The sequence below is a fragment of the Schistocerca piceifrons genome, chromosome 7 (genome assembly GCF_021461385.2).
Source record: "Schistocerca piceifrons isolate TAMUIC-IGC-003096 chromosome 7, iqSchPice1.1, whole genome shotgun sequence".
Classification (NCBI taxonomy): domain Eukaryota; kingdom Metazoa; phylum Arthropoda; class Insecta; order Orthoptera; family Acrididae; genus Schistocerca; species Schistocerca piceifrons.
Genome location: NC_060144.1, coordinates 94,990,569 through 95,018,154, shown reverse-complemented (window position 1 = coordinate 95,018,154; position 27,586 = coordinate 94,990,569). Strand labels below are relative to the sequence as shown.

The following is a 27,586-nucleotide window of genomic DNA, read 5'->3' as shown; positions in this document are numbered from 1 at the left end:
TCGAGTCCTCCCTAGGGCATGGGTGTGTGTGTGTTTGTCCTTAGGATAATTTAGAATACGTAGTGTAAGCTTAGGGACTGATGACCTTACCAGTTAAGTCCCATAAGATTTCACACACATTTGAACATTTGAAAATCTCACTTCACACATAATAATCTACGCGGCTCTCTCCTCTCACTTTTTCCCTCCAGCTTTCAGTTACACTGATGCAATCTCAATAATGAATTCTTCTACAGTGTATTATCCTGATGCCTTCCAGTAGCTTAACATCTTCTCTCGAGAAATGACAACTTCTTTCAAAACGCCATTCTCCTCAACAAATCAATTTAATACATCATGTACATTCATTAAATATATACGACTATGCTTCTCTTCCACAGCAATTTTCCTCTTACATTACTTGTTTCATAGCCTCCAACACTTCATCAACAAAATAACAACTTATAAAAACATGGTGCTCCCATGGAACAGGTAGGTTACTGCTTTAAGATCTCACACTTTGCTCTCGTTTCTCATACTGGAACTTAATCACATGCATTCTAATGCTACCATCACAACTCTGCCAAATTTCCCACATTTGAAAATAGACCATAGGTATTATTGTCTTCGTGAATTGTCCGGGTTTCTTGCAGACACTGTTCTGCTGCGCTAAGAATTTTGCTTATCATTGGCCCCTCTGCTGCTACACCAATTCCGTTTTATAGCTAAAGAAAAACTGTCTTCCTTCATTTTACAGGTGGGCAGAGCAACGACATTGGTTACGTTTCAGTCCGTGATGAGGAGGACTTGCTTAGGCCCTGCCACCTGAGCGCTTATGACGAAAACTGTTACGAGATCTACGAATCGATAACCTCAGTACTGCATGGAGGCAGGGCCAGTGACTGCTTTCATTTGAATATCACCAGCAACTCGACATCCGGCATGGTGATGTACTGCACCTGTTACTGTGACAGTCACCTCTACGGCGGTCCTGGACAGTACAACCAGTCGTGGCCCATAGAGTACGACGTGTACGACCACTACTCGTATGTTACTAAACAGGAAGACAACGTCGGCATTGCCGAGAGGTACTGGTTGTTCTCTGATGGCACCTATATCTACGTGCCGCCGTACGTCCCGCTTTTTATCGATCAAAATACAAACGAGTCAGAGGATTCGCTGTGCCTAATCGCGGAGAACAAACCTCCTTATCCCGTGGACCGGAAGGACATGGTAATGGAGCTGTACGTGTGTGATTTTGACGATGTCCAAGAAGCCCACGAGGATGCTGTGGAAAACTTCCTAGGTAAGCCTTCCGGCATCCCAGACGAGCGAATGGTCACATATCCCATTTGGTCGACTTGGGCGCGGTACAAGAGGGACATTGATGAGGCGACAGTGAGGGAGTTTGCGTCAGAGATACTCTCCCACGGTTTCAACAACAGCCAGATAGAGATCGACGACATGTGGGAGATATGTTACGGTAGTCTGACATTCGACTCTGAAAAATTCCCAAACATCACGGTTCTCGTCGACGACCTACACGCGCTGGGATTCCGGGTCACGCTTTGGGTGCATCCGTTTGTGAACTTGGACTGCGAACCTTACCACACCGAGGCTCTCGACAGCGGTTACTTCGTGAATAACACTGATGGCTACACCAACACGACCTGGTGGAATGGAGAAGCTGGTATCATCGACTTCACCAATCCCGAAGCAGCGGCCTGGTGGGCGGGACGCCTACGGGTGAGTATATTTTTTGACAACATTGTACTACAGTGCCCACAGAAACAGAACTAGTTAACTGTAGAGTATTTAAGCTTAATCATTAAAACAATTTTTTAAAGTAGGAAGTGAGAGTAACTCGAGGTGTCCCGTAAGAGAAAGAAGCTATTGCGGATAAAATAATATACCTGTAATTACACCACATGCTGAGGAGACGTGGTAGTTGTAGAAAATAACGCACTTAGATATTATCTCATATTTGAAAATATACCTTGAGTTTTGTTTTGGTGATCTATACTTCTAGTAAAATTACTTCATATGATCTGATACATCGAAATCAGTCATGCACTTTCATTCTTTCCGCCAGTGTAGAGAGAGCATCTGGTACATAACGTTGACATTCGTTTCTACGTCAAGTAACTCATCGGCTTTCGCCCTGTATCTGACTGCTTAGCCTGCCCGATAGTACTTAATACGTTATTTTCTCCTTTTATGCTAACTTGGCTGCGATCTTCTCTGGGGCAATGACAGTAACCAGTTCGGTGGAGCAACGCTAAAAAGAATAAATTCAGAAGTTGGACAGAGAAAACATGTTTAAGAAATGTAACTGTGAAGAAATTGAAGATAACCTAGAAATGTTTCTATTTGTTTAAAAACGTTTAGGGAAAGAAAGATATAAAGCGACATGTCAATTACAGATGGCGTAAATAAAGTGAATGCATACAAGAGAAAAAAGTGCAGAATATAAAAAGAAAGTGGTCACTAAGACATATTCTGCATTTAGAAAAGTCACAATAACTCTCGGAGAACTTAAAACACACACGTCAACAAATATTCCACTACCCAAAGCGGAAGAGGGAGCAGATATGTGGAAGGAGTATATTGAGAGTCACTACAAAAGGAAGACGAAGTAGATGTCAATTTAGAGGACAGTGGGAGTCAGAGTCAGAGTTAGACAGAATTTTGGAAGGGCTGCAGTCAAGGAAGGCGAAAGAGCTCGATAAGATTCGCGCAGAATTCCTAAAATCGTCTTGGATGTTGAAATCAAACGATTATTCAGGTCAGTGTGTAATGTCCGTGAAAGTGTTGACATTTTCGAAGAGTATCGTCAACACAATGCCGAAGGAGGAAAGACACATATGGAAAAGAGTATCTCGTCTTCTTTTACATATGAATTCCAGCTTTTCCATCCTGCTTACATTCAGCTTAGTTGAAAGCAACTGACTGTTTCTTGGTAAATGTTCTGTCATTAGACACAGCCTCGATGTGGCATTGACTCAAAAAGTGGCTGGAAGTGTCCTGCAGAAATAGTAAGCCATGCTGCCTCTAGAGCCGTCCATAATCGTGGAAGTGTTGCTGGTGCAGGATTCTGTGAATGAACTGACCTCTCAATTATGTCCCATACATTTTCGATGCGATTCATGTCGGGCGATCTGAGTGGCCAAATCCTTCTCCCGAATTGTCCAGAATGTTCTTCAAACCAATCCGCAAATGCTACAAATGAAGAGTAGCCGAGCATAAACATTTCCAGTCAATGATCTATTCAGTTGGATCACTGGACACAGTGCATTCCATCGAAACACAGACCTCACAATTATGGAGCCTCCAACAGCTTGCCCAGTGCCTCGTTGATTTGGGTCTGTGTCTTCGTCGAGTCTGCACCACACTCGAAACCTACCATCAACTCTTACCAACTGAAATCTGGACTGACCAGGCCACCGTTTTCCAGCCATCTAGGGTCCAACCGAGAAGATCACGAGTCCAGGGAAGGCGCTGCAGTCAATGTTGTGCTGTTTGCAAAGGGTCTCGTGTCGGACATCTACTGCCAAGCCCATCAACGCCAAATTTCGCCGCGCTATCCTACCAATGTGATCCTTGTACGTCCCACATTGGTTCTGCAGCTATGTCACGTAGTCTTGCTTGCCTTTTAGCACTGACAACTGTACAAAAAGGCCGGTGCTCTCGGTAGTTAAATGAAGGCCGTCGGCCACTGCGTTGTCTGTGATGAGAGGTATATTCTCGGTACACTCTTGACACTGTGGATCTCGGAATAGTGAATTCCCTACCGATTTCTGAAATGGAATGACCCACGCGTCTAACTCCAACTGTCATCCCGCGTTCGAATTCTGTTAAATCCCGTCGTGGTGCCATAATCACGTTGGAATCCTTTTCATATGACTCCCTGAGACAGCTCTGCCACGCACCGCCCTATTATACATCGCGTACGCTATACTGCTGCCATCTTTGTAAGTGCATATCGCTGTCCCATAACTTTTGTTTCCTCGTTGTACAAAATTAATAATGTGTAGTCTATAAAACAAGCAAAAATTTATGTTGTCATGAGTGTTAAGTAAGTCAAGCGGAGATGTATTCTATATCTCTCGCATTTATGGTAAATAAAAGATAACCTAAAGTAAGGGTGAAAATGAAACTAAGCAGCGTCGTAAGATGTAATATGGAGTAATAGCTTTACTGTATGAAAGTACTTTATCTTAATAAATTGATTTGTCATATTTCTTCAAAATTTAGGTTTTCATTTTCTCAGAAAGTCATTTTTGGACGTAAAACACTTTGGGCACTTAAAACAGAATTATCAGCAGACGTAGATGTTGGTATATATAAATGTAGGAGTGCATTTCTGTGTTCGTTCTACTTGTCCAAGTCGTTCAGCATTGCCTCGCTATCGCCTAGCGAGTGTACTTCCATGTAGCCAGCGGCCTCATCAGCGGATAACCTGATAACCCTGCTAACTCTATCTGACAACCTCCCTGTGCGCGTTGCAAACATTAATAATGTTTTTACGCTTCCTTAGGCCACACTCGATAGCAATTTTATCCGTACTGAATATTTGCCGTCTACTATAACACAATGAGGTATCTCAAAAAGAAGACCCCCTGTATGCCAAACATCATGGATTCCGAAAAAAATCGGTCCAGCGAAACAAAACTCGCGCAGTCCTCACTTGACATTCTGAAAGCTATTGATCCAGGCGGCTGGTTTTATGCGGCAGGTACCGAGTACCGAAAAAAATTGACTAGGTGAGACACGTAAATTTACACTCCTGGAAATTGAAATAAGAACACCGTGAATTCATTGTCCCAGGAAGGGGAAACTTTATTGACACATTCCTGGGGTCAGATACATCACATGATCACACTGACAGAACCACAGGCACATAGAAACAGGCAACAGAGCATGCACAATGTCGGCCCTAGTACAGTGTATATCCACCTTTCGCAGCAATGCAGGCTGCTATTCTCCCATGGAGACGATCGTAGAGATGCTGGATGTAGTCCTGTGGAACGGCTTGCCATGCCATTTCCACCTGGCGCCTCGGTTGGACCAGCGTTCGTGCTGGACGTGCAGACCGCGTGAGACGACGCTTCATCCAGTCCCAAACATGCTCAAAGGGGGACAGATCCGGAGATCTTGCTGGCCAGGGTAGTTGACTTACACCTTCTAGAGCACGTTGGGTGGCACGGGATACATGCGGACGTGCATTGTCCTGTTGGAACAGCAAGTTCCCTTGGCGGTCTAGGAATGGTAGAACGATGGGTTCGATGACGGTTTGGATGTACCGTGCACTATTCAGTGTCCCCTCGACGATCACCAGTGGTGTACGGCCAGTGTAGGACATCGCTCCCCACACCATGATGCCGGGTGTTGGCCCTGTGTGCCTCGGTCGTATGCAGTCCTGATTGTGGCGCTCACCTGCACGGCGCCAAACACGCATACGACCATCATTGGCACCAAGGCAGAAGCGACTGTCATCGCTGAAGACGACATGTCTCCATTCGTCCCTCCATTCACGCCTGTCGCGACACCACTGGAGGCGGGCTGCACGATGTTGGGGCGTGAGCGGAAGACGCCCTAACGGTGTGCGGGACCGTAGCCCAGCTTCATGGAGACGGTTGCGAATGGTCCTCGCCGATACCCCAGGAGCAACAGTGTCCCTAATTTGCTGGGAAGTGGCGGTGCGGTCCCCTACGGCACTGCGTAGGATCCTACGGTCTTGGCGTGCATCCGTGCGTCGCTGCGGTCCGGTCCCAGGTCGACGGGCACGTGCACCTTCCGCCGACCACTGGCGACAACATCGATGTACTGTGGAGACCTCACGCCCCACGTGTTGAGCAATTCGGCGGTACGTCCACCCGGCCTCCCGCATGCCCACTATACGCCCTCGCTCAAAGTCCGTCAACTGCACATACGGTTCACGTCCACGCTGTCGCGGCATGCTACCAGTGTTAAAGACTGCGATGGAGCTCCGTATGCCACGGCAAACTGGCTGACACTGACGGCGGCGGTGCACAAATGCTGCGCAGCTAACGCCATTCGACGGCCCAACACCGCGGTTCCTGGTGTGTCCGCTGTGGCGTGCGTGTGATCATTGCTAGTACAGCCCTCTCGCAGTGTCCGGAGCAAGTATGGTGGGTCTGCAACACCGGTGTCAATGTGTTCTTTTTTCCATTTCCAGGAGTGTAGCTGACAGTGACAAAACAGAGCTAAGAAAAGAGTAAAAGAGATAGTGCCAGTGGAAGAGGAAGAAAGAGGGGGAGAATGTGGAAGTGGGTGAAAGATAGTGATTATGAGAGACGATCTGTGAGAGTAACAACGAGGAAGAGGGATATAGTGACAGTGAGAAGAGACAGCAGCAGCGGGAAGGAATGAAACAGTAACAGTAAGAGAGAGCAAGAGGGAGAGGGTGACAGTGAGAAGAAACTGTATCAGTAGGACAAAAAGAAGGAGACTGTGATTGAGAGGTAGGAGACGGTGAGTGTTAAGAGCGGCCCAGAGTTTATGACAATGATTTAGGCTGAATGAGTGAGTGAGAATGGGGAGTGGACAAGTATGAGCGACTCATAGCGATGGACTAGTGGGTTTGAGCGAGGTACAGTTTGGAGAGCTTGTGGGAGCAGGTTGCTCTTTCATATAGTGTTTTAGTGCGTTAGTGTTTTGACATCGATAAGGTTGGCTTCAGAGCTATATGTTCTGTGATATCACAAGAAACAAAAGAAGATTATATTGTTTTTGAGGGTTGTAAAATGTATCATTGCGTAAGCAACACGTGAGAATGGGGAGTGGACAAGTACGAGCGACTCATAGTGATGGACTAGTGGGTTTGAGCGAGGTACAGTATGGAGAACTTGTGGGAGCAGGTTGCTCTTTCATATAGTGTTTTAGTGCGTTAGTGTTTTGACATCGATAAGGTTGGCTTCAGAGCTATATGTTCTATGATATCACAAGAGACAAAAGAAGATTGTTTTGTTTTTGAGAGTTGTAAAATGTATCATTGCCTAAGCAACACGCTGATTCACGTCTTAAAAATGTTATAATAAAATAAGTTTTAAGTTCTTATTTGTGTGTGTGTTTACTTGTGTTAGACACCACCGACAAATTGGGGACCCCGACGTGATGGGTGAGAAAAAAAACAAAAAAAAAAAAATAAAAGAACTGCAACATAATTATTTGCGAATTGTCCAACGCGGAAATGCAATCAGGAAGTGGACTTGACGGGGACAGTGCTGTGAGTACTCCGGAAATCAATAAGGTAAGCGTAAACGTTCCTCCCTTTTGGATAGAAAAGCCCGATATTTGGTTTTGCCAAGCTGAGCTCAGTTTACAATCGCTGCCATAGCAACAGAAGCAACTAAGTTCAATTATCTGCTGGCCCAGCTTGAACCGAAATATGTAGAAAACATCTTGGATCTGGTAACCAGTGATTAAAATAATAAATATTCGATGGAAAAAGAACGACTCTTAACAATTTTCAGGGAAAGTGAAGAGCGTAAAATAAAAAAATAGAAAAAAAAAACTGTTGAGTGGGTTGGAACTTGGCAATATGAAACCTAGTCAGTTATTACGAAAATGCGAAACTGTGCTGGTACCAACTTATCGGAGAATGCTTTGAAAACATTGTGTCTCGATGAACGTCCTAGTAATAGTCGGAGTATATTGGTGATATCGCAAGAAACGACGGACAAGATCGCGCAGATGGCGTATCGTATACTGGAGACTCATCCCAGTCAGTTCCTTCCACATCCTTATCAGATCTTCTTGTAAACATTAAAGACTTAGAAAATAAAGTTACGGCGCTCCGAGAGTCAAATAGATCCAGGTCGCGCAGCAGAAGTAGAAACAGAACACAGTTTAAAAAATTGGTAAATATTGTTATCACTACAAATTTGGCTCAAGGTGTAAACCTGAAAAGTGTGTACAACATTGACAATGGAAAAATAAGGAAAACAAGGAAGGGTAGAGTCAAAAGCGGCTGAATGTTACACCCTAGTTCCTACAGTAAACTGCCAATATCGATTATTTATTAAAGACAGAACTTGTTGATGATCTTATCTGGTAGATAGCGGTGCAGTATTGTCTGTTATACCAGTTGCAAAAACTAAGAAGTTTGAACCCTCTGACTTTAGTCTCTATGTTGCAAATGGTTCTGAAATAAAAACTTTCGGGTTAAAGCTGTTAACCATTGATTTAGGTCTTAAACGTAAGTTTGAATAGCCATTTATAGTAGCAGATGTATCAAAAGGAATATTGGGAGCCGATTTTCTTCATCATTTTCGTTTATTCATAGATCTGAAAAATAAAGAGCTTATAGATACCATTACAAAGTTAAAAATTTCGACAGAGATCAACGCTGTGGATGCTAACGGTTCAGTAAGCTCACTCTACGCAAAATGTCAGTATTCAAAGCTGTTAGAGAAATTTCCCGAGATAACAAAACCATCTATAATACCAAAGGTGTTAAAGCATAAAGTACAGCATTGTATCACTACTTATAGTGGTGCATCGGTGTATAGTGAAGCACGTAGGTTGGACCCATATAAATTGCAAATAGCAAAGAAAGAATTTCAGTTTCTCCTGAATAATGATATTATATGTCCATCAGAATCACAATGGGCTAGTTCACTTTACCTTGTTATGAAGTCCAGTGGTCAGTGGCGAATTTGTGAAGATTACCGTGCTCTTAATGACAGGACTCTCCCAGACCGGCATCCAGTCCCTCGAGTAGATGAAAATTTGATGCTTCAGAATAAGAAGATATTCTCCAAGATTGACCTACTAAAAGCGTATTATCAAATTCCTTTATCCGAAGAAGTCAAACTAAAGTCAGTGGTTATTACTCCTTTTGGTCTGTATGAATTTAATTATATGCCCTTCGGACTTCGAAATGCACCTAGCACATGTCAGAGGTTTATACACGAAGTTGTGGGAGCTGGATTTCTGCTTTCCCTATCGGGATGATATTTTAATAGCATCAGAATCTCCTGAACAACGTATTCAGCATCTAAATTTACTCTTTAAGCAATCGAATCAGTATGGTCTAGTAATAAATGTTGCAAAATCCGTATTTGAAGTGCAAGAACTCACATTCTTGGGACTAAGCCGGATCCAGAAAAAGTGTCTGCGCTAAAGAAGTACAAGCGACCTGAAACTGTTCGCGAACTTCGAAAATGTTTAGGATGCATCATTTTTTATCGTAGATATTTAGACCATGCTGCAGAAAACCAAGCCTTGTTGAATGATTGCCTAAAAGGAACAACTAAAAATAACCGAAGACATATTGACCGGACAGAAGAGGCAACTGCTCAGCTCCAAAAATGTAAAGAAGATCTCGCAAATGCAACACTTTCAACTTTTCCGGGTTTGCACAGCCAACTCGCATTATTTTTGGATGAATCCGATTTTGCAGCTAGTGCTGTGTTGAAACAGTGGCAAGATGTAAAATGGAAACATATTGGATTCTTTTCAAAAAAGTTCACGATGGCACAGAAGAAGTATTCCACATATGACAGACAACTACTTATATATATATGGCTGTCAAGTATTTCAAGTATCTGTTAGAAGGTAGAGATTTTTTTATTTATACTGATCATGCCCCTCTAACATATGCATTCAAGCAGAAGAATGAGAAAGCAACGACAATCCAATTACGTTATCTCCAATATATTTCATAGTTTAAAACAGATTTGCGACATATTTCTGATAAAGAATATGTTGTGGCTGATAGCTTTTCAAGGCTTGAATAATTGGTTCCAATTAACTATGAAGAGATAGCCCACGCACAAGAAAAGGACGAAGAGCTTCATCAACTGCAATCTGGCAATAATACTTCGCTTGAATTAAAATACTATTCGTCTCAGACAGGTAAGGAATTGTGGTGTGAAGTCTCGATACAAAGTATTCGACCTTATATTTCTGAACAATTTCGTTATGCTATTTTTCAACATTATCATATAATTTGGCTCATCCATGTGCCAAGACAACTGTAAAAATGATTACATCAAAATGAGTCTGGATGAATATGAAAAAGGACATTGCAAATTGCTCACGAGCATGTAACGCTTGTCAAAGAAACAAGGTATCACGACATGTGCATTCACCAATAGGACACTTTCCCGACACTGATGAACGTTTTAAAGTAATTCATCTGGATTTGATAGGGCCAATGCCTCCTTCTGATGAATGTACATATTGCTTAACATGCATCGATAGAGTTACGAATTGGACAGAGGTAACACCACTTCAGGATATGCAAGCAGAAGCTGCAGCTCAAGCTTTCTTCAATTGTTGGATTACTAGATTTGGCACACCTCATTAAACAGTAACCGATCGCGGGAGAAAATTTAATTCTGAGCTATTTCAAGCACTATCAAAAATATGTGGTTATAATCAAACTGTAACTACTGCATATCAGCCTCAATCCAAAGGAAAAATTGAAAGATTTCATCGCACACTTAAAGCAGCAATCCGTTCACATTCAACTACAAAATGGACTCAAACAATACCTGTAATCCTTCTTGGTCTTCATTGCTCAATCAGAGAAAACACGAATGCTACGATAGCAGAAATGGTTTATGGTTCAGCCATCAGGATACCTGGTGATTTTTTTTCAAAAGGTCGGAACAAAAAGGGATTCAGACTTACCCCAATTTGTTTCATAACTAAAGCAATATATGAACCTGCTGAAACCTGTACAAATATCTCACAAATTGAAAGAGACACCATTTGAATATAAGGACCTCAGCACTTCAACACACGTATTTGTAAGGGCTGACAGTGTTAAAAAGTCGTAGGAACCTCCGTATGAAGGCCCATACGAAGTCGTGGAAAGAACACCAAAATTTTTTGGACTCGAGCCGCGCGGGATTAGCCGAGCGGTCTAAGGCGCTGCAGTCCTAGGCTGTGGAGCTGATTACGGCGGAGGATCGAGTCCTCCCTCGGGCATGGATGTGTGTGTTTGTCCTTAGGATAATTCCTCCCTCGGGCATGGATGTGTGTGTTTGTCCTTAGGATAATTTAAGTTAAGTTGTGTGTAAGCTTAGGGACTGATGACCTTAGCAGTTAAGTCCCATAAGATTTCACACACTTTTTTTTGGACTCAAAATTAAAGACCAAGTAAAAAACATTTCTATCGACCGATTGAAACCTGGGTATTTGCTGAACGAAGACGTTAGATTGTCGGATGATACTCCAATTTCACCACCACCCCAGGACAAACAACCTGAAGACAAAAAAACCACTAACATCAAGATCGCAGGACTAGTGGGCGTGGTACAGTGGCTCAAATGGCTCTGAGCACTATGGGACTTAACATCTGAGGTCATCAGTCCCCCAGAACTTAGAACTACTTAAACCTAACTAACCTAAGGACATCACACACATCCATGCCCGAGGCAGGATTCGAACCTGCGACCGTGGTACAGTGAATTGTGACCGTCTTACTGAGAAGGGGGTGATGTGGGAGCAGGTTGCTCTTCCATATAATGTTTTGGTGTGTTAGTGAGTGTTTTGACGTCGATAAGGTTGGCTTCAGAGCTATATGCTCTGTGATATCACAAGAGACAAGAAAAAGATTGTATTGTTTTTGAGAGTTGTAAACTGTATCGTTGCCTAACCAAACAACGCCGATTCACGTCTTATAAAATGTTATAATAAAGAAGTTTTGAGTTCTTATTTGTGTGTGTGTTTACCTGTGTTAGACACCACCTACAAGATTGTGGGAGTTAGTAGGCAGAAGCCCGCCCGGTTGGCCGTGCGGTCTAACGTACGGCTTTCGAGCGGGAAGGAGCGCCTGGTCCCCGGCACGAATCCGCCCGGCGGATTTGTGTCGAGGTCTGGTGAACCGACCAATCTGTGGATCATTTTTAGGCGGTTTTCCATCTGCCTCGGCGAGTGCGGGCTGGTTCCCCAAATTCCGCCTCAGTTACACTATGTCGGCGATTGCTGCGCGAACAAGTTCTCCACGTACGTGTACACCACCATTACCCCACCACCCAAACGTAGGGGTTACACTCGTCTGGTGTGAGACGTTCACTGGGGGGTCTACCGGGGCCGAGCCGCACAATAATCCTGGGTTCGGTGTGGGGCAGCGGAGGGGTGCAGTGGACTGTGGTAATCGTCGTGGGGTTGTGGACCACTGCGGCTGTGGCGGGGACGGAGCCTCTCCGTCGTTTCTAGGTCCCCGGCTAACATACAATACAATACATACAATAGTAGGTAGAATGAGGCAGTTGGTGCCCCACTTATGGGTCAGAGTCTTTTAAACAAACAGGAACGTATTCACATAGTTTTTTGCCTCAGTAGTATTATTTTTCCGCTGGTATTTTATGGAATATTATTTTGCCATCCTGTAAGGAGGAGGTGACTAAACTTCAGTGCAATGGCTATCGGACGATTTCGACGTGTTACGAAGCAGTGTTACATAGCCATCTTTTCTAAGTTAGCCGCCCTTCAGTTCACACATTCGTTAAGCTATTTACAATTGCTTGCAGGCCCTTCGCAATGAGACAGGCATCGACTCGTTCAAGTTCGACGCTGGCGAGACGAGCTGGCTGCCCCAGCTGCCGGACATCGAGCCCCGGAGGCTGAACCCTGTGCAGTTCTCCGCGGACTACCTGCAGACGGCCTCGCAGTTCGGCTCCATGATAGAGGTGCGCGTCGGTCAGCAGAGCCAGTACCTGCCCGCGTTCGTCCGCATGCTCGACAAGGACAGCAGGTGGGGCTTCGACAACGGCCTGGCTTCGCTGGTGACGACGCTGCTGCAGATGAACATCGTCGGATACCCCTTCGTCCTGCCAGACATGGTGGGCGGCAACGGCTACGGCTCCGACGTCCTCACCAAGGAGCTCTTCATACGCTGGCTGCAGGCCACCGTCTTCATGCCGGCCATTCAGTTCTCCTACGTGCCCTGGGACTTCGACGATGAGGTACGTCGCCTGCTGTGTAAGATAAGCTTTTCTCTTATCCTCATTTACTCATTCTTTTCCAACCAGCTAAAAGGAGATCTTTTTAGGATTTGAATCTTGCACAAACAAAAAATATAGTGCACTGATTACCTTAATCAGCTTCGATGTTTTCAATCTGTTTATTTGTGAGACGCTAAATGTGTGTTAAATTAAGTAAAGCTTTTTACAAGTGTTCGTATAGAGATTGTACTCAGTAAAACCTGGTGACATTCTTGGACATGATTGTGGAAAAATGGCTAACAGCCAAATTGTGATTAGATCCCAATTGCTCAAGATTGTTATTACGCATTCTGCACTTCCATTTGATTTCCTGTTTATCAGTTTATAAAAATGACTTTTTCTTTTTAATAATATGAATATTTATGTATGTGTTTGGAGAGAGAGAGAGAGAGATTGATTTTTGATTGAGATTTTTACTTTAAGTCGTAACTGTTACCTGAATTTTGGTTGCTGCCTCCTTGAATGATCAGCTTCTGCACTAGTTGGTGACGTATTACAATTTGGAGGAAGTTATTGTTCTTTAAGGTTTAAAATACGACTCTATTAGTTACTTGGCCGTATTGCGGACAGCGTTGAGCCCAAGTTTTCGTAGCTTTTCGTACCTAAGGGACAACTGTTGTAAGTAAATAAGATCAAACAGCAATCTGCTTTTCGTGAGAAAAGGAGATTGCTTGGCACACAAACTTCCTTCAAACTACACGTCCAGCTACATCAAAATTGGTCAGTGGAGTTCAGCACCATACTATTGTACAAGAACGTAATCCAACGACTGTAATTAAGAAATTATGAGAGATTGTTACTTATTGAATGAAAACTATAGACAATGCATTTCTTTTCCTGTATTTTAGTGAACTTTGTGCACTTACTATTCTGTCGATTGATAGACGGCAACGACAATGAAGTTTATGGTTCAAAATGGCTCTGAGCACTATGGGACTTAACATCTATGGTCATCAGTCCCCTAGAACTTAGAACTACTTAAACCTAACTAACCTAAGGACATCACACACATCCATGCCCGAGGCAGGATTCGAACCTGCGATCGTAGCGGCCGCTCGGCTCCAGACTGTAGCGCCTAGAACCTCACGGCCACTCCGGCCGGCAACGAAGTTTACCTCCTTTTCCAAAAACAAGATATTTCTATTCTTCACTTCCAGAAAATTTGTATACATAAATGTTTGGCAACTCTTACACATGCTTTACTCGGTTTTATCACTAAAATATCAATTTTCATTAAATGTAACAATACGTTCTGAGCGACGGCCTAGCAACAAGTCCTCTTTCCACAAGATACAGATTATCAGTCCTCTTTTTTTTAATAAATCGTTTTTTTTAGAGTCCATACTCAAAGATTCACTACCACTATCGTTGCGGGGATTGCACGCTAAAGTGTTTCTTGCTGTCCAACTGCGCTTCACTTCACTTCAAGTACTTTTTGAATCACATTTGCATTTACGGTATTTACATACATTACTGAGCTTCTCAGAATAAAATCAGACACAAATTAGTTAAAGAAAAAAAGCAGTGAGGCACACATAACATTACAACTTCCGCGTCTCATTATCATTGATCCGACTAGCACTTCTACGAATCACGCTTTGTAGAACAAATTGTGCGTTTATTTTGCAATATTTCTGACGCATGTTATTTTAAACTGCAGGGAACCACAGCCTACTTGCTGCAGCTCAGTCATCTTCCTCCTCGTGGCACGGTTCTACTATACCATTAATTTCAATACGGACTACCGCTTTTAGTGCGCAGTATGCTCACAACTTGATATAAATGATGGGGTGTGGCTCCAAGGCAGTTACTTTTCGGCGATGACTTGTTAAAAAGAGTCTTTATCACCTGACTATAAGTCTCCAACTGACGCGAAACCGGTCGTGACTTTTAATAAAAGGTATTCTACAGACAGTACAGATCATTTTCTTCAAAATTTATGACGTAACGTTACTGACAGAGACTCTAAAATTGATAATTTAATATTTCCTTTTTAAGTTAATGAAAAAATGAGTTTCAATTGACTCCTTGCTTCTGAATGTGCCGTACGCCTTTGTAGCAGTGTGGTAGTCTGCCGCCGAGCGGTTCTGGCGCTGCAGTCTGGAACCGCGCGACCGCTACGGTCGCAGGTTCGAATCCTGCCTCGGGCATGGATGTGTGTGTTGTCCTTAGGTTAGTTAGGTTTAAGTAGTTCTAAGTTCTAGGGGACTTATGACCTCAGCAGTTGAGTCCCATAGTGCTCAGAGCCATTTTTTTTGGTAGTCTGCCTTCGGCAATGGTGAGGCGAAAACATCTTGTTTGTATACTTATATGGATATGGTGTCTGTTCTTTTGGACATGTCCGAAAGAACAGATACCATATACATATAAGTATATAGTTCTGGCGATACCGGCCATGACTTTCTTCTTCTGTGCGGGTGCACACATATTCCCCGAACTCTTGGAAGAATGTCTTCCACGAGTAATGAGTGTGTTGGGGTGGGACACTACGAATGTAGTGTGTGGACATACAAGGTGAGAATGTGAGTCTCGCGGGAGGCGTGCACGAGATAGTCCCTGTAGTCGCACTATCATCTGTGCCCTCGGTGGCTCAGATGGATAGAGCGTCTGTCATGTAAGCAGGAGATCCCGGGTTTGAGTCCCGGTTGGGGCACACATTTTCACCTGTCCCCGTTGATCTATATCAACGCCCGCGCGCAGCTGACGGTATTAATATAATTATAACTACCTCTTGTTTGTGTCTCGTCCGTTGTGCTGCTTGTGAGCGAGCGCGCGTGTGTTTACTTCCAAGCAGCTGTTTGTCTTCGTGCCCTAACTCATCGACCATCAGGGCGTTTTCCGATCGTCAAGCCACGATTAAATTAACTTTTCCATCGGATCATACCAAAAGAATATGAAGTTTTTACGGGACGAAATGCGTCTCCCGCCACAAGATATCGGAATCCATTTTTCAATCCTTTGTACCACAGTGTACATAAAGCTGACCCATGATAATCTGTGTGCCGACGTTGTATGAAGCCATGATACCGAACTCAAGTTCCGCTACTCTGACAGCCATGTAGGGAGTACCGTGGTTGATCACACTAGTTTTGGTCTCCGAACGTTGAGGGTTTCCGAATTCCCGTTTGAGATACCATCAGACGTTGTGGTGGCCGCCTTTAAACCCTACAGCAACGTCATCAGTCATGTTGCTTAAAAGTGGAAGACGTTCGAAACGTACCACGTCCTCAGTGGAGTCCGTCAGATAAAAACTAAGCTGAAGAAACACGTGCCTGATTACTTGGTTATTGCCAGCTGCAGGGCTGTCACAGTGTATGATGCCAAGCCGCTCGCTTGTTCAGGTTGTGGCAAGGAAGGCTATAATGATTGGAGGCATATAGGCAGTCATTTTTCCCTCGTTCTGTTTGGGAGTGGACCAGGGAGAGAAGACGCTAGTTGTGGTACGAGGTACCCTCCGTCACGCACCGTTGGTGGATTGCGGTGTATGTATGTAGATGTTCTGAATGTCTCTGACGTAGGCTTGTTCAGACATCGATCGAAGACGTTGCGTCCTAAATATGATTTTTCGTTAGTTTGTTGAGCAAAGTACATAGACGTAAGAGAGAAATTAGTTAGCACCAATAAAATCTCCCACATTGTCTAAAGCAGTGTGACAATACCCCGATAGGCTTTTGACAATATGCTGATATCTCTTCGTTTCCTTTCCTGTTATGCTGTGGAGGAGACAGTAATACTATACAGTTGAACATAAAGGTAAGGCGAGGGGTCTCGTGAATTCTGTCACTAACTGTACAGCTGGAAATATTAATACGCCAAGTCGCGCAATGCAAGCTGGAATCTCGGCAAACAGAGATCTGAGAATGGTCAATAAATGGTGACTTCAGGTCCACTCAATACAGTACTCAATGATAGCAGCGCCTCTGCACTACGAAATACGTGGACTGGAACCCCAAGCAAGACGAGACCTCGCTTTGCCCAGTTAAACCGCAATATCCCCTAATTGGATGGCGTTACAGCTCGCTAAGTAGTTTCAGCTCCTATATCCCCACTGACTTTTCTCAAAGACAGTTATACTTTCAGTAAAGTTCAAAAACATCTTTGGAGAGTGTCTGTAGTTTAGAATACCCACAAGAAAAATCAGTTCGGAGAGTTGCGACTGTCACAAACAACTTTCAAGAGCTGATTCAATATTTACATCATAAAAATCGTAAAATTTAAAGTGATCATAAAGCATGAGTTCTACTCAAGCGCGTTTTGCTTGGTATGGAGGTGGCGTCTTCCTTATCTCTGAAACCTGTAAATTGACTTACCAGCTACACAGATCGGAAGGAGAGGGGAACACAGTATACTTTGGAATCGAGTCTTGGAATTATACTTTTTAGAATGCAGTACAGGAGTTGGAGGTTACAATAACAGTCAAAAAATAAAGGAAAACGCTTTTGTTGCCATCAGTTTTGGTTCTATTCTTTGATGGAAATACATTGTTTAGTTCTTTTCTAATGTAATATTCCACGTTAATGTGTAGTTCTCGTTTTTATATTAATCCGTGTATGCGCCTACATGTATACTCCGCGAGCCACTACGCGGTGTACCACTACGGCTCTTTCTTATTTCAGTCGTGAACAGTTCGCGGCAAGAACGATTGCTGGTAAGCCACCCTGTTGGCTCGAATCTCTCTGATTTTCTCTTCGTGATCTATTCGTGAGGTGTTCGCAGGACGAGGAAATTATTTGTTACGTCTTCCATGAGCGTACGCTCTCGGAACTTTAACAATAACTCAACCCATGACGCGAACGACTCCGTTGCAGCGTCTGCTACTAGAGTTCGTTGGTAACCTGTGATGCATCAGTGCTTACTAAATGAACCCATAATGAAACGCACTGCTCTTCTTTGGATCTTCTCTAGTTCCTCTGTCAGTCATATCTGATACGAGTATGTATCCTTTACTAACGAACGATATTCAAGTATTAGTCAAGCGAACGTCCTGTAAGCAACTTCCTTTGTTGATGGACCACATTTCTTGAGGAATCTGTATCAAGTGTTTGTTCCATCAGTTCTTGGTACACGAATTTGTACATTATGGATGACAAGGCACATGACACCGGTGTGTATTCTACAATATTTACTATCTTACAAACTTGGTTTCAGCTGGTATGCCATCGTCTGGTATAAAGATAAATACGTGGAGTCGCGAAATTTTTGTGGAATCAGATACTTTAAAATAGTGCAACTGCAGGGTATGTCAGCTGTGTTTGAAAGATGACAACTGCTAGTGTCAATTTAGGACGAAAATCGGATGGATTACGTCATTAAAGTGCGACGTACGAATATTTAGGTAAGATAAAATAAAATACCTGACACATTAAGCAATGTGTCAGGTACTTTGTCTAATCTAACCTACACTAACCGAACCTAAATATTTTATATCGTACTTTTAATCAATTAATCCCCGAAGTTTCAATCATAAATTAACTTTAACAGCTGTCATCTTTGGAAACAAGCTGAGAAAGTCTATAGTTGCGCTATTTTAAAACGGCCGGTCCCACAATAATTTCGCAGCCACATGCATTTATCTTTGTATGCCAACATGGAGTAACAGCCGAAAACCGGTTTGCAGAGTAATAAATATTGTGCAATCTTAGACCATGTCATTGGTAATGATTCATGCTCCTTTCTTCATTGGTGTCCTATTGTAAGCTCTTCATAGGGCTAGAGGACTAAAACCTGTTCATGAATACGATGAACGTGGCTGTTTTGGCTGCACCTGAGTCCTTATTTGCCCAGCGACCGTGTTTCAGGCGCTGGAGATCTGCCGCAACCTAACCGAGCTGCACACGCAGAACGCGCCGCGAATCCTGGAGCTGATGCAGAAGGCGGTGGAGGACGGCACGCCGGTCAACCTGCCCCTCTGGTGGCTCGACCCCACAGACGAGACAGCCCTCGCTATCAACTCAGGTATGCCGCCGAGCTCCCTAACGACACTCCTCTGTGATTACTGTTTGAATAAGATCTTTTATACTAATCCGTCGTTTTACTTCTGGCTCCACTCCGTATCTCTAACTGTTCTTGTACTCATTCTCTTAACGTATAACTTCTCATAATGCATGTCAATCATAGGTGAGGAAAAATTTTCTTTCAGTGTAAAAAGTTTAAGTTCACTTGCCAGTCCAAAGAGGGGGGATGATATGTGGAAATTAGCATGTCAGAAGCACGTATGGGAATAGACATACCGGCCGCTTCTATTTGGATTATCTAGTTGGTAGATAGGGTATGAATTGACAGGTTGTTGTGTCTTGCCTCCCTACAGCCAGTACAGGCTTAATTTAGTGTATCACACATCCCTCTTTCTCACAGGTAAATCCGTAGTTACCAGCGGAAAAATACTGCTATCGGACACTTTAACTGAAAAGTGGGGGTACCAGCCGCCTCATCCTACCTTCCTCAGCACTTTTACAATTTTTCCAAAAAATTTTGGCGTCTGTACATATTAGCGCATTTTTTGACATGCAACTCAGTCCCACCAGCTCCCCTAACTGTAACTCACTCACACCTAATAGTCCATCGCTGTAAGTCGCTCATATCCATTCACTCTCAGTTGCCCTTTCTCTCTCTCACTCATTCAGCCTAACTCATTGTTATTATCTCTTTGTGTATGTTGTTGCCTCCTGTATCACGGCCACACCCTCTTCGTTCTGTACTACTACTACAGTCTCCTCTCACCAACCATCTTGCTCTTTCTTACTGGTGTCATTCCTTCCTTCCTACTGCTGCTGTCTCTTCTCCCTACCACTATCTTTCTCTCTCCCTCGTTATCATTGTCATATACTCTGTCTCTCATTATCACTGGCTCTCACCCAATTCCACTTTCTCTTTCGTTTTATTCCTCCTTCTCTGGCACTGTCTCTTTTCGTCTTCGCCCAGCACTTTTCTGCTACTGTCAACTATATTTCATTGCCACTGTGCCCTCGCTTTGTCTGAACTGCCAATGTCTCCTTCGCTCTTTCTATGACACATCCATCTTCCGATGTTTATTACTTTTCCGTCTCTTTACCACTGCCACTGTCTCCTCTCTCAGCACAAGAAAGCGCGAATTTGTTCACATGCCAAAATTTTTCGGAAAAATTTTAAAGGGGCTGCGGAAGGTAGAATGAGGAAGCTGGTACCCTACTTTTCAGTCAGAGTCTTTCGAATTAACAGGAACATATTCGCATTTCGCTCCGACAGAACCATTTTTTCGCTGGTTCTCCTCTTTTCCATGCTGCAGCAGCACATGCAACTCATATGAAAAGAAATCTATTGGTCCGCGAAATAGTTTGATGATGCGAAATTGAAGTAATTCAAAAGTATCCAGAATGAGATTTTCGCTCTGCAGCGGAGTGTGCGCTGATATGAAACTTCCTGGCAGATTAAAACTGTGTGCCCGGCCGAGACTCGAACTCGGGACCTTTGCCTTTCGCGGGCAAGTGCTCTACCAACTGAGCTACCGAAGCACGACTCACGCCCGGTACTCACAGCTTTACTTCTGCCAGTACCTCGTCTCCTACCTTCCAAACTTTACAGAAGATCTCCTCGCAGGAGAGCTTCTGTAAAGTTTGGAAGGTAGGAGACGAGGTACTGGCAGAAGTAAAGCTGTGAGTACCGGGCGTGAGTCGTGCTTCGGTAGCTCAGTTGGTAGAGCACTTGCCCGCGAAAGGCAAAGGTCCCGAGTTCGAGTCTCGGTCGGGCACACAGTTTTAATCTGCCAGGAAGTTTCAATTCAAAAGTAATTTTACACCTCAGACAGAATTATACGTACAAAAAAATTGTGTTTCATTACTACAACATGGGTTTCACAGATCATAATGTAGACATTTTACAGCATTTCTCCGTACTACGTCACTTTATAAACGAAGTTTTCGCTTTACACCGGGTTTTGCGTGCGTATTTTACGTGTATAAGTAGGTTAACTTTAAAACTCTGCATCTCGGAAATGTATGAAGATATGAAGAAAATTTCAAAGTTATATTTTATATATCCTAAAAATTTCGCGCATAGCCGTTTTGGAACCCTGGCAGCGTTTTGGTTGCTGGTACCAGCGAAAATATAGTAAAAATCCCTTTTATGGGGGTTTCCAGAGGAAAATCCTAGAACTATTGGTGCTTCCAAGTCCCATCAAGCCCATCGTAGACCACATCAAATGAAAAAGGAACCAACCAATTGCTCCATTTGTCTAAGCAGGAGGAAGTGTGTAATATTTGTATTTTGGCCCTGTACTATAGGGTAGTGACACTAAGACAATCCTTCTGTTGGGCCTCTAAATGGTTCCAAGAACAGGGACTACCCAAAACACTTGGAAATTTGTGGTAAGGTCTTATGGGACCAAACTGCTGAGGTCATTGGTCCCTAAGCCTACACACTACTTAATCTAACTTGAACTAACTTACGCTACGGACACACACACACTCACTCATGCACGAGGGAGGACTCGTACCTCTGTTGGAGGGAGCCGCACGGACCGTGACAAGGCGCCCTCGACCGCTCGGCTTCCCCGCGAGACCAAAGCAATTGATCCTACCTTTTTATCACCAATACAACCAAAGGTCTGAGCAGCAGAAAATCCCGTTTCTATGCACGACGTTTTGGAATGTATGAGGTATGCATGCATACCGGCATTCAGTAGGTCATTGATGACGGAAGGGGACAGTTCTTGACTCTCATTTCTCCACCCCCTCTCATCTGTCTCCCCACCTACTCAGTTCGTGAATGCTTCGTCAGAGGAACGACGTCCTCTCTTTCGTGTCACCTGTCTCCTTATTGTTTTGATGCTGGCTGACAGATGAGTTCTTATGAATACGTCTAAATGGATATTGAATGCTACATCGTTCACAGACGAACTAAATTTCCCTACAATTATTCAAATGGTTCAAATGGCTCTGAGTACTATGGGAATCAACTGCTGAGGTCATTAGTCCCCTAGAACTTAGAACTAGTTAAACCTAACTAACCTAAGGACATCACAAACAGCCATGCCCGAGGCAGGATTCGAACCTGCGACCGTAGCGGTCTTGCGGTTCCAGACTGCAGCGCCTTTAACCGCACGGCCACTTCGGCCGGCTTACAATTATTCCAAATAATATCAATATGGCCGCTACGGTTCACACAACAGGCAGTACTATCCAGAATAAAATTTTCATACGGCAGTAGAGTGTCACCTAAGGTGTAACTTCATGTCAGGTGAAAACTGTGTGCCAGACAGAGCATCGAACTCCGGAATTTGATTTTCGCGGATAAGTTCACTACCACCTGAGCTACCCAAGCACGACTCACGACTCGTTATGAAAATTTAACTTCCTCCAGTACTTCGTCTCCTACCTTCCAAGCTCCATAGAAGTTGAACTGTGAGTCTCGGTCCAGAACATAGTTTTAATCTATCAGGAAGATTCATCTCAGCGCACAAACTCTGCTGCAGAATAAAAATCTCATTCTGGAAACATCCCACATGCTGTGAATAAGCGATGTTTCTGCAATATCCTTTCTTCCAAGAGTGCTAATCTTACAAGATTCACAGGATACTCATGTGAAGTTTGAAATTTAGGAGACGAGGCACTAGCGGAAGTATAATTATGAGGAGGAGTCGTGAGTTGTGCTTGGGTAGCTCATTTGTGCGCGAAAGGTAAAGATCCCGAGTTCGAGTCTCTTTCCGGTACCTAGTTTTAATCTGCCAGGAAGTTTCAAGTTTTACGATGTTGTTCTACCCCGACGTCATACAACTGGATAAAATGCCTGAAGAGAAAGTGAAGCATACAGAAGAAATAATCGGATGTCAATGTAACGTCGAACAGGTATACACGATCGGCGGGTATGTGAATGATTAGAATTACGACTTTCTGTGACAAGTAGAATGACTGTCAGAGGGCATTATGTTGTTCGTGTTTAGTGGTGTTACCAATTCTGGTGGGATGTATAAGGGAGTGAAGAACGTCAGATGTTGAGTAACCACTAATGGACACAGATATACAGCATACTCCTGTGACACCGTTACTGGCGCCTGACAGCGTTTCAAAGGCGCCTCATTGTAGGTCTACGGTTGGCCTGATGGCCGAATCGTGCAATGGACATTCACATGTGACAGCGTCCCAACGTTGGACTTCATGGTAACTTCAGGACAGGGTACTCTTTCTCAAGTTTCTGGTCGAACACGTTTTGACCACCAAAAGGCTGGATGGCCGTACTGTGCACCAACTACATCGTAACCCCAACACATCTGCACCTGCCTTTCCTGGTTGTCGAGCTGTATGATGGGCGACCACTGTCTGGTGCGCCTCCGGAGACGTCTTCGGCCTGGAATCTCATTGACTGGAGCAGAATTGTCTGCATGACCATCGTCGGCGAGTATGGTGGCGACCTCGGGAGAGGAGCCATCATTCCTACATTTCAGAGAGGTGCTGTAGTGTTACTCCAAGCCTCATGTTGTGGGGTTGGAAGACATCGAGTATGACTTAAAAGCTACGGCTGCTAGTGATTGAGGGAACTCTGACGGTACAGTGATACATCATGGACATACTTCGCTCTCGTGTCTTTCGCAGTAGACGGTTTCGTGGTGCCATTTTTCATCATGACATGCTCGTTCACACAAGCAGTGTGTCTCAATGAGTAGCTTGTGTGTTGCCGAGGCTCCTGTGGCGCGTAAAGTATCCATACCTGTCCACAATGGAACATATATGGGGCCAGCTCGGGCGTCAACTACATGCCAGAGTCACTATTCCGGATCGCAAGGACAAGTTATAACAGTGGTAAGTCAGCGTGCCCCAGGAGAGCATAAAACAGCTTTGGATACCGTTCTACCTTCAACTTGGGAAGTTTCTTTTCGTTTCATACTCCCCTCTGCGAGTTTCACTTTTTTTTATCAGGCAGTGTACTTAACGCTTGCGACTGTATGGTGATGGAGTAGCCGGCCGTTGTGGCCGAGCGGTTCTAGGCGCTTAAGTCTGGAACCGCGGGACCGCTACAGTCGCAGGTTCGAATCCTGCCTCGGGTATGGATGTGTGTGATGTCCTTAGGTTGGTTAGGTTTAAGTAGTTCTAAGTTCTAGGGGACTGATGACCTCAGATGTTAAGTCCCATAGTGCTCAGAGCCATTTGAACCTTTTTGGTGATGGAGTGCCAACAGTTTAATGGAACTGCAAATGTTCTTTCTGTCTACTTACACGTAGTAGGTCAAGTTACTTTGCATTTGGAGCCAGCTTTCAGTCTCTTCACAATTAGTAGGTCTCATAATCACGACCACAAATTTCTTTATCTACACGAGAAGTTTCTGCAAATAATCAATGCGCGAGTCTGTAAGACCAATTAAGAATTTTATGATTCTGCTGACAACCGGACACAATGTACTTTCTTTAAAGACGCTATTGCCTTTCATGACATAATATACCAAAAACGTTATCCCACGTCATCAAGTGTCTTGAAGTGTTACTAGATATCCGTTTTGTCACAGCTTTCTTAGAGTATTTTCTTTCCCTCTCGGAATCCAGTAGCTGTGTTATAGCTATCTGACGTGCTTGTCACCTCAAACACCCTGAATGTTATAGAGAACCGGACCTAGGGCCAGGAAATCTACAATTTGATTCATACGTATTTTGTCGAAACACTCATCTACTCTCTTTACATTATCAGCGAGAATATTGTTAGGCTGGCCACTGAAGAGCAAACTGAAATCACACTGTAACATGTGTAGCAAAGAATTGTTCACATTGTCGAGTGGTGTCCGAAATCAATGGCTTTATGAAACGATTGTAGAAATTCGACCGACAGTGCGTCTTGATTTAAGATCAGCTGAATGTCTGGAAATAAACGACACAGCAGATTTCTTCGTATTCATGTAATATTGCTATTGACCATTACGTCTAACTGAATTATATTACAAGGAGCCTGTAATGTTAAAACTCGTTTTCTATTTCAAGGGCCGGCTGCTGTGGCCGAGTGGTTCTAAGCGCTTCAGTCCGGAACCGCGCGACTGCTACGGTCGCAGGTTCGAATCCTGCCTCGGGCATGGATGTGTGTGATGTCCTTATGTTAGATAGGCTTAAGTAGTTCTAAGTTCTAGGGAACTGATTACCTCCGATGTTAAGTCCCATAGTGCTCAGAGCCATCTGAACCATCGTCTATTTCAAGTGAAGTTAACCAAAGATTTTAATTCATTACTTAATGTTAAAGATAATCACTGAGTGGAAGTGTGAGCCTGTATCCTAGTTTAGAGAAACTGGGTTCAAAGATTATGCTTCTGCGGAGAACCTTGTATGTAGGGCAACCACAGCTACGAGTAGTCATCTTGGTATTAATAACCGCTTCGGCTGTATTTAGTCCTTTATTATTAGGTCACTACCTCTTTCGTGGCACTTAAAGACACACCTTCAGGTTTCTCCGCATAACAATAAATCCAGAAGGAATAAAAACCCAGAGATATTCACTGGAAGGGTAAATTATTAAAATTTTAAGTTTTTAAAAAAATATTAAAAACATTTACATGAGATTATAAAAATGTTAGTACTCAGATGACTGAAACATTAGAGCGGAAAAGCCCTGAATCTTTTTACGCAACATTCGTTGTACTTCAGAACGATTGCATGCGCAAGCCGTCCACAGGTAAGCTGTTTACTTTCTTGCCTTCAGTATGACAGAGCACGCGGCCGCGTCCGCTGGTTGCGATTCCGTATAGATCGGAGAAGCGGTAAATGTGGTTTCTAGGTTCTGTTTTTCCGCCAATAGCTATTTACCTGACGACTTTGTCCAGGCAGAACATACCTACATTTTGTGGCAACCACTTCTTGGTTTTTCATTCTGGCCCAATATTATGTCTCAATAGTTTTCATTTATTTTATCCTTACCAATGGATCAGTATGGTACCATTTGTTTAGGACCCATTCGCTATATTGGAATCAGGTTGTTTTATTCGATGACGTACCACCCTTTAGCGGTCTTTCGTTCTGAGGGACAATGAATGTTGGGTAAAAAGGTTCCTAGCTTTTCCGCTCTAATGTTTCAGTCATTTGAGTACTAACATTTTGATGTTCTCATGCAAAAGTTTTAATATTTTTTTAAAAGTTTTAAAATCTTGATCATTTATCGTACCAGTGTATATCTCAGGGTTGTTATCCCTTCTGGGTTTATTGTTATACAAAGATTCACCTGAAAAAAAATGTTCAAATGTGTGTGAAATCTTATGGGACTTAACTGCTAAGGTCATCAGTCCAAAAGCTTACACACTACGTAACTAAATTATCCTAAGGACAAACACACACACACACACACACACACACACACACACACACACACACACACACACACACACACACACACACCCATGCCCGAGGAAGGACTCGAACCTCCGCCGGGACCAGCCGCACAGTCCATGACTACAGCCCCTAGACCGCGCGGCTAATCCCGCGCGGCATTCACCTGAAGATGTGGCTTTTAGTTCCACGAAACCGGTAATGATCCAATAATAAAGGACTAAATACAGCTGAAGCGGTTATTAATACCCAAGATCAAAGATGAAGGATTTCATGTTTCATAATACCTATAGTTTTTACAAGAGAATTTTATAGAATAAAATGCCGATAAACAAGTTTCTTGCAGTAAATAATGCTAACCCGAAACATTTCTAGTGATATGGACTTACTAGGTAAAAATGCAGTTGCAATGAAAGCGAAAAAAGAGAAAGAGAAATCAATTTTGCAGCGTAGCTATGTGACATAATTTCAGGCTCAAAAAATCGCTGTTTGTGTAACTTTACTATGGCGTTGAATGCCAACATCAGTTCGTTAGGAACAAGTAGTCTATAAAAGTGAAAATAAAAGCCTTTATGTTTTCTTTCATAGAAGGTCAAGTTTAACAGGAGCTGCGGTCACTTAACCCCGCAGTCCCGCAAGAAATGGCTTTGTTTCGGCTGAGGTTAACGGCACGCGACTGTGTAAGTTGTAAAACACCTCTCTCCGTATTTTGTACACAGAGTTCCTGCTCGGAGAAGACCTGTTGGTGGCGCCGGTACTGGAGGAGGGCGCTACGAGCCGCGACATCTACCTGCCCAGGGGCAGCTGGAGGGACGAGGCGGACCCCGAACACCCCACCGTGGACGGCCCCGCCTGGCTCGCCAACTACTCGGCTCCGCTCAGCGTCCTGCCCTACTTCAGCAGGGTCGACAGCGCCTAGGCTCCACCGGGCGCAGATGTGTGCTGTGTTCCGGAAATAAACTGCTATGCCGACTTCAACATGAACTCGAATAAAAATGGGGGATATATTGTGTCTATGATTTATTTCTCGTTCACACCAAATCTGCAAAACGGAAAAGAAGTGCACTTGTATGGAATATTCGTGCTCGCCTCTTCCTACTCCTCTGCCGTCGGGGACCCTCCTAAGCTGTGGAGTCTTTGACTGGTGATTTAACCATTCCCATTACTGCCTCTTCCATGAACGGACTGAACAGCAGGGGCGAAAGACTACATTCTTGTCTTACACCCTTTTTAATCCGAGCAATCGTCCACTCTTATTATTCCCTTTTGGGTCTTGTACATACACTATTAGCCATTAAAATTGCTACACCAAGAAGAAATGCAGATGATAAACGGCACAAATATATTATACTAGATC

General features: G+C 43.7%; 1 protein-coding gene and 1 non-coding gene across 2 annotated transcripts; one reads left to right on the top strand and one right to left on the bottom strand.

Moving 5' to 3' along the window:
- Window positions 1-921: 921 nt before the first annotated feature.
- Window positions 922-27,148, top strand: LOC124805474 (myogenesis-regulating glycosidase-like). The gene is made up of 4 exons (XM_047266037.1): window positions 922-1,725; window positions 12,489-12,923; window positions 18,761-18,917; window positions 26,949-27,148. The coding sequence occupies exons 1-4, from the start codon at window positions 922-924 to the stop codon at window positions 27,146-27,148; spliced, it is 1,596 nt and encodes a 531-aa protein (XP_047121993.1).
- On the bottom strand, window positions 20,379-20,453 carry Trnas-cga. The gene has a single exon. It is a non-coding gene; the product is annotated as a tRNA-Ser (tRNA).
- Window positions 27,149-27,586: the final 438 nt, after the last annotated feature.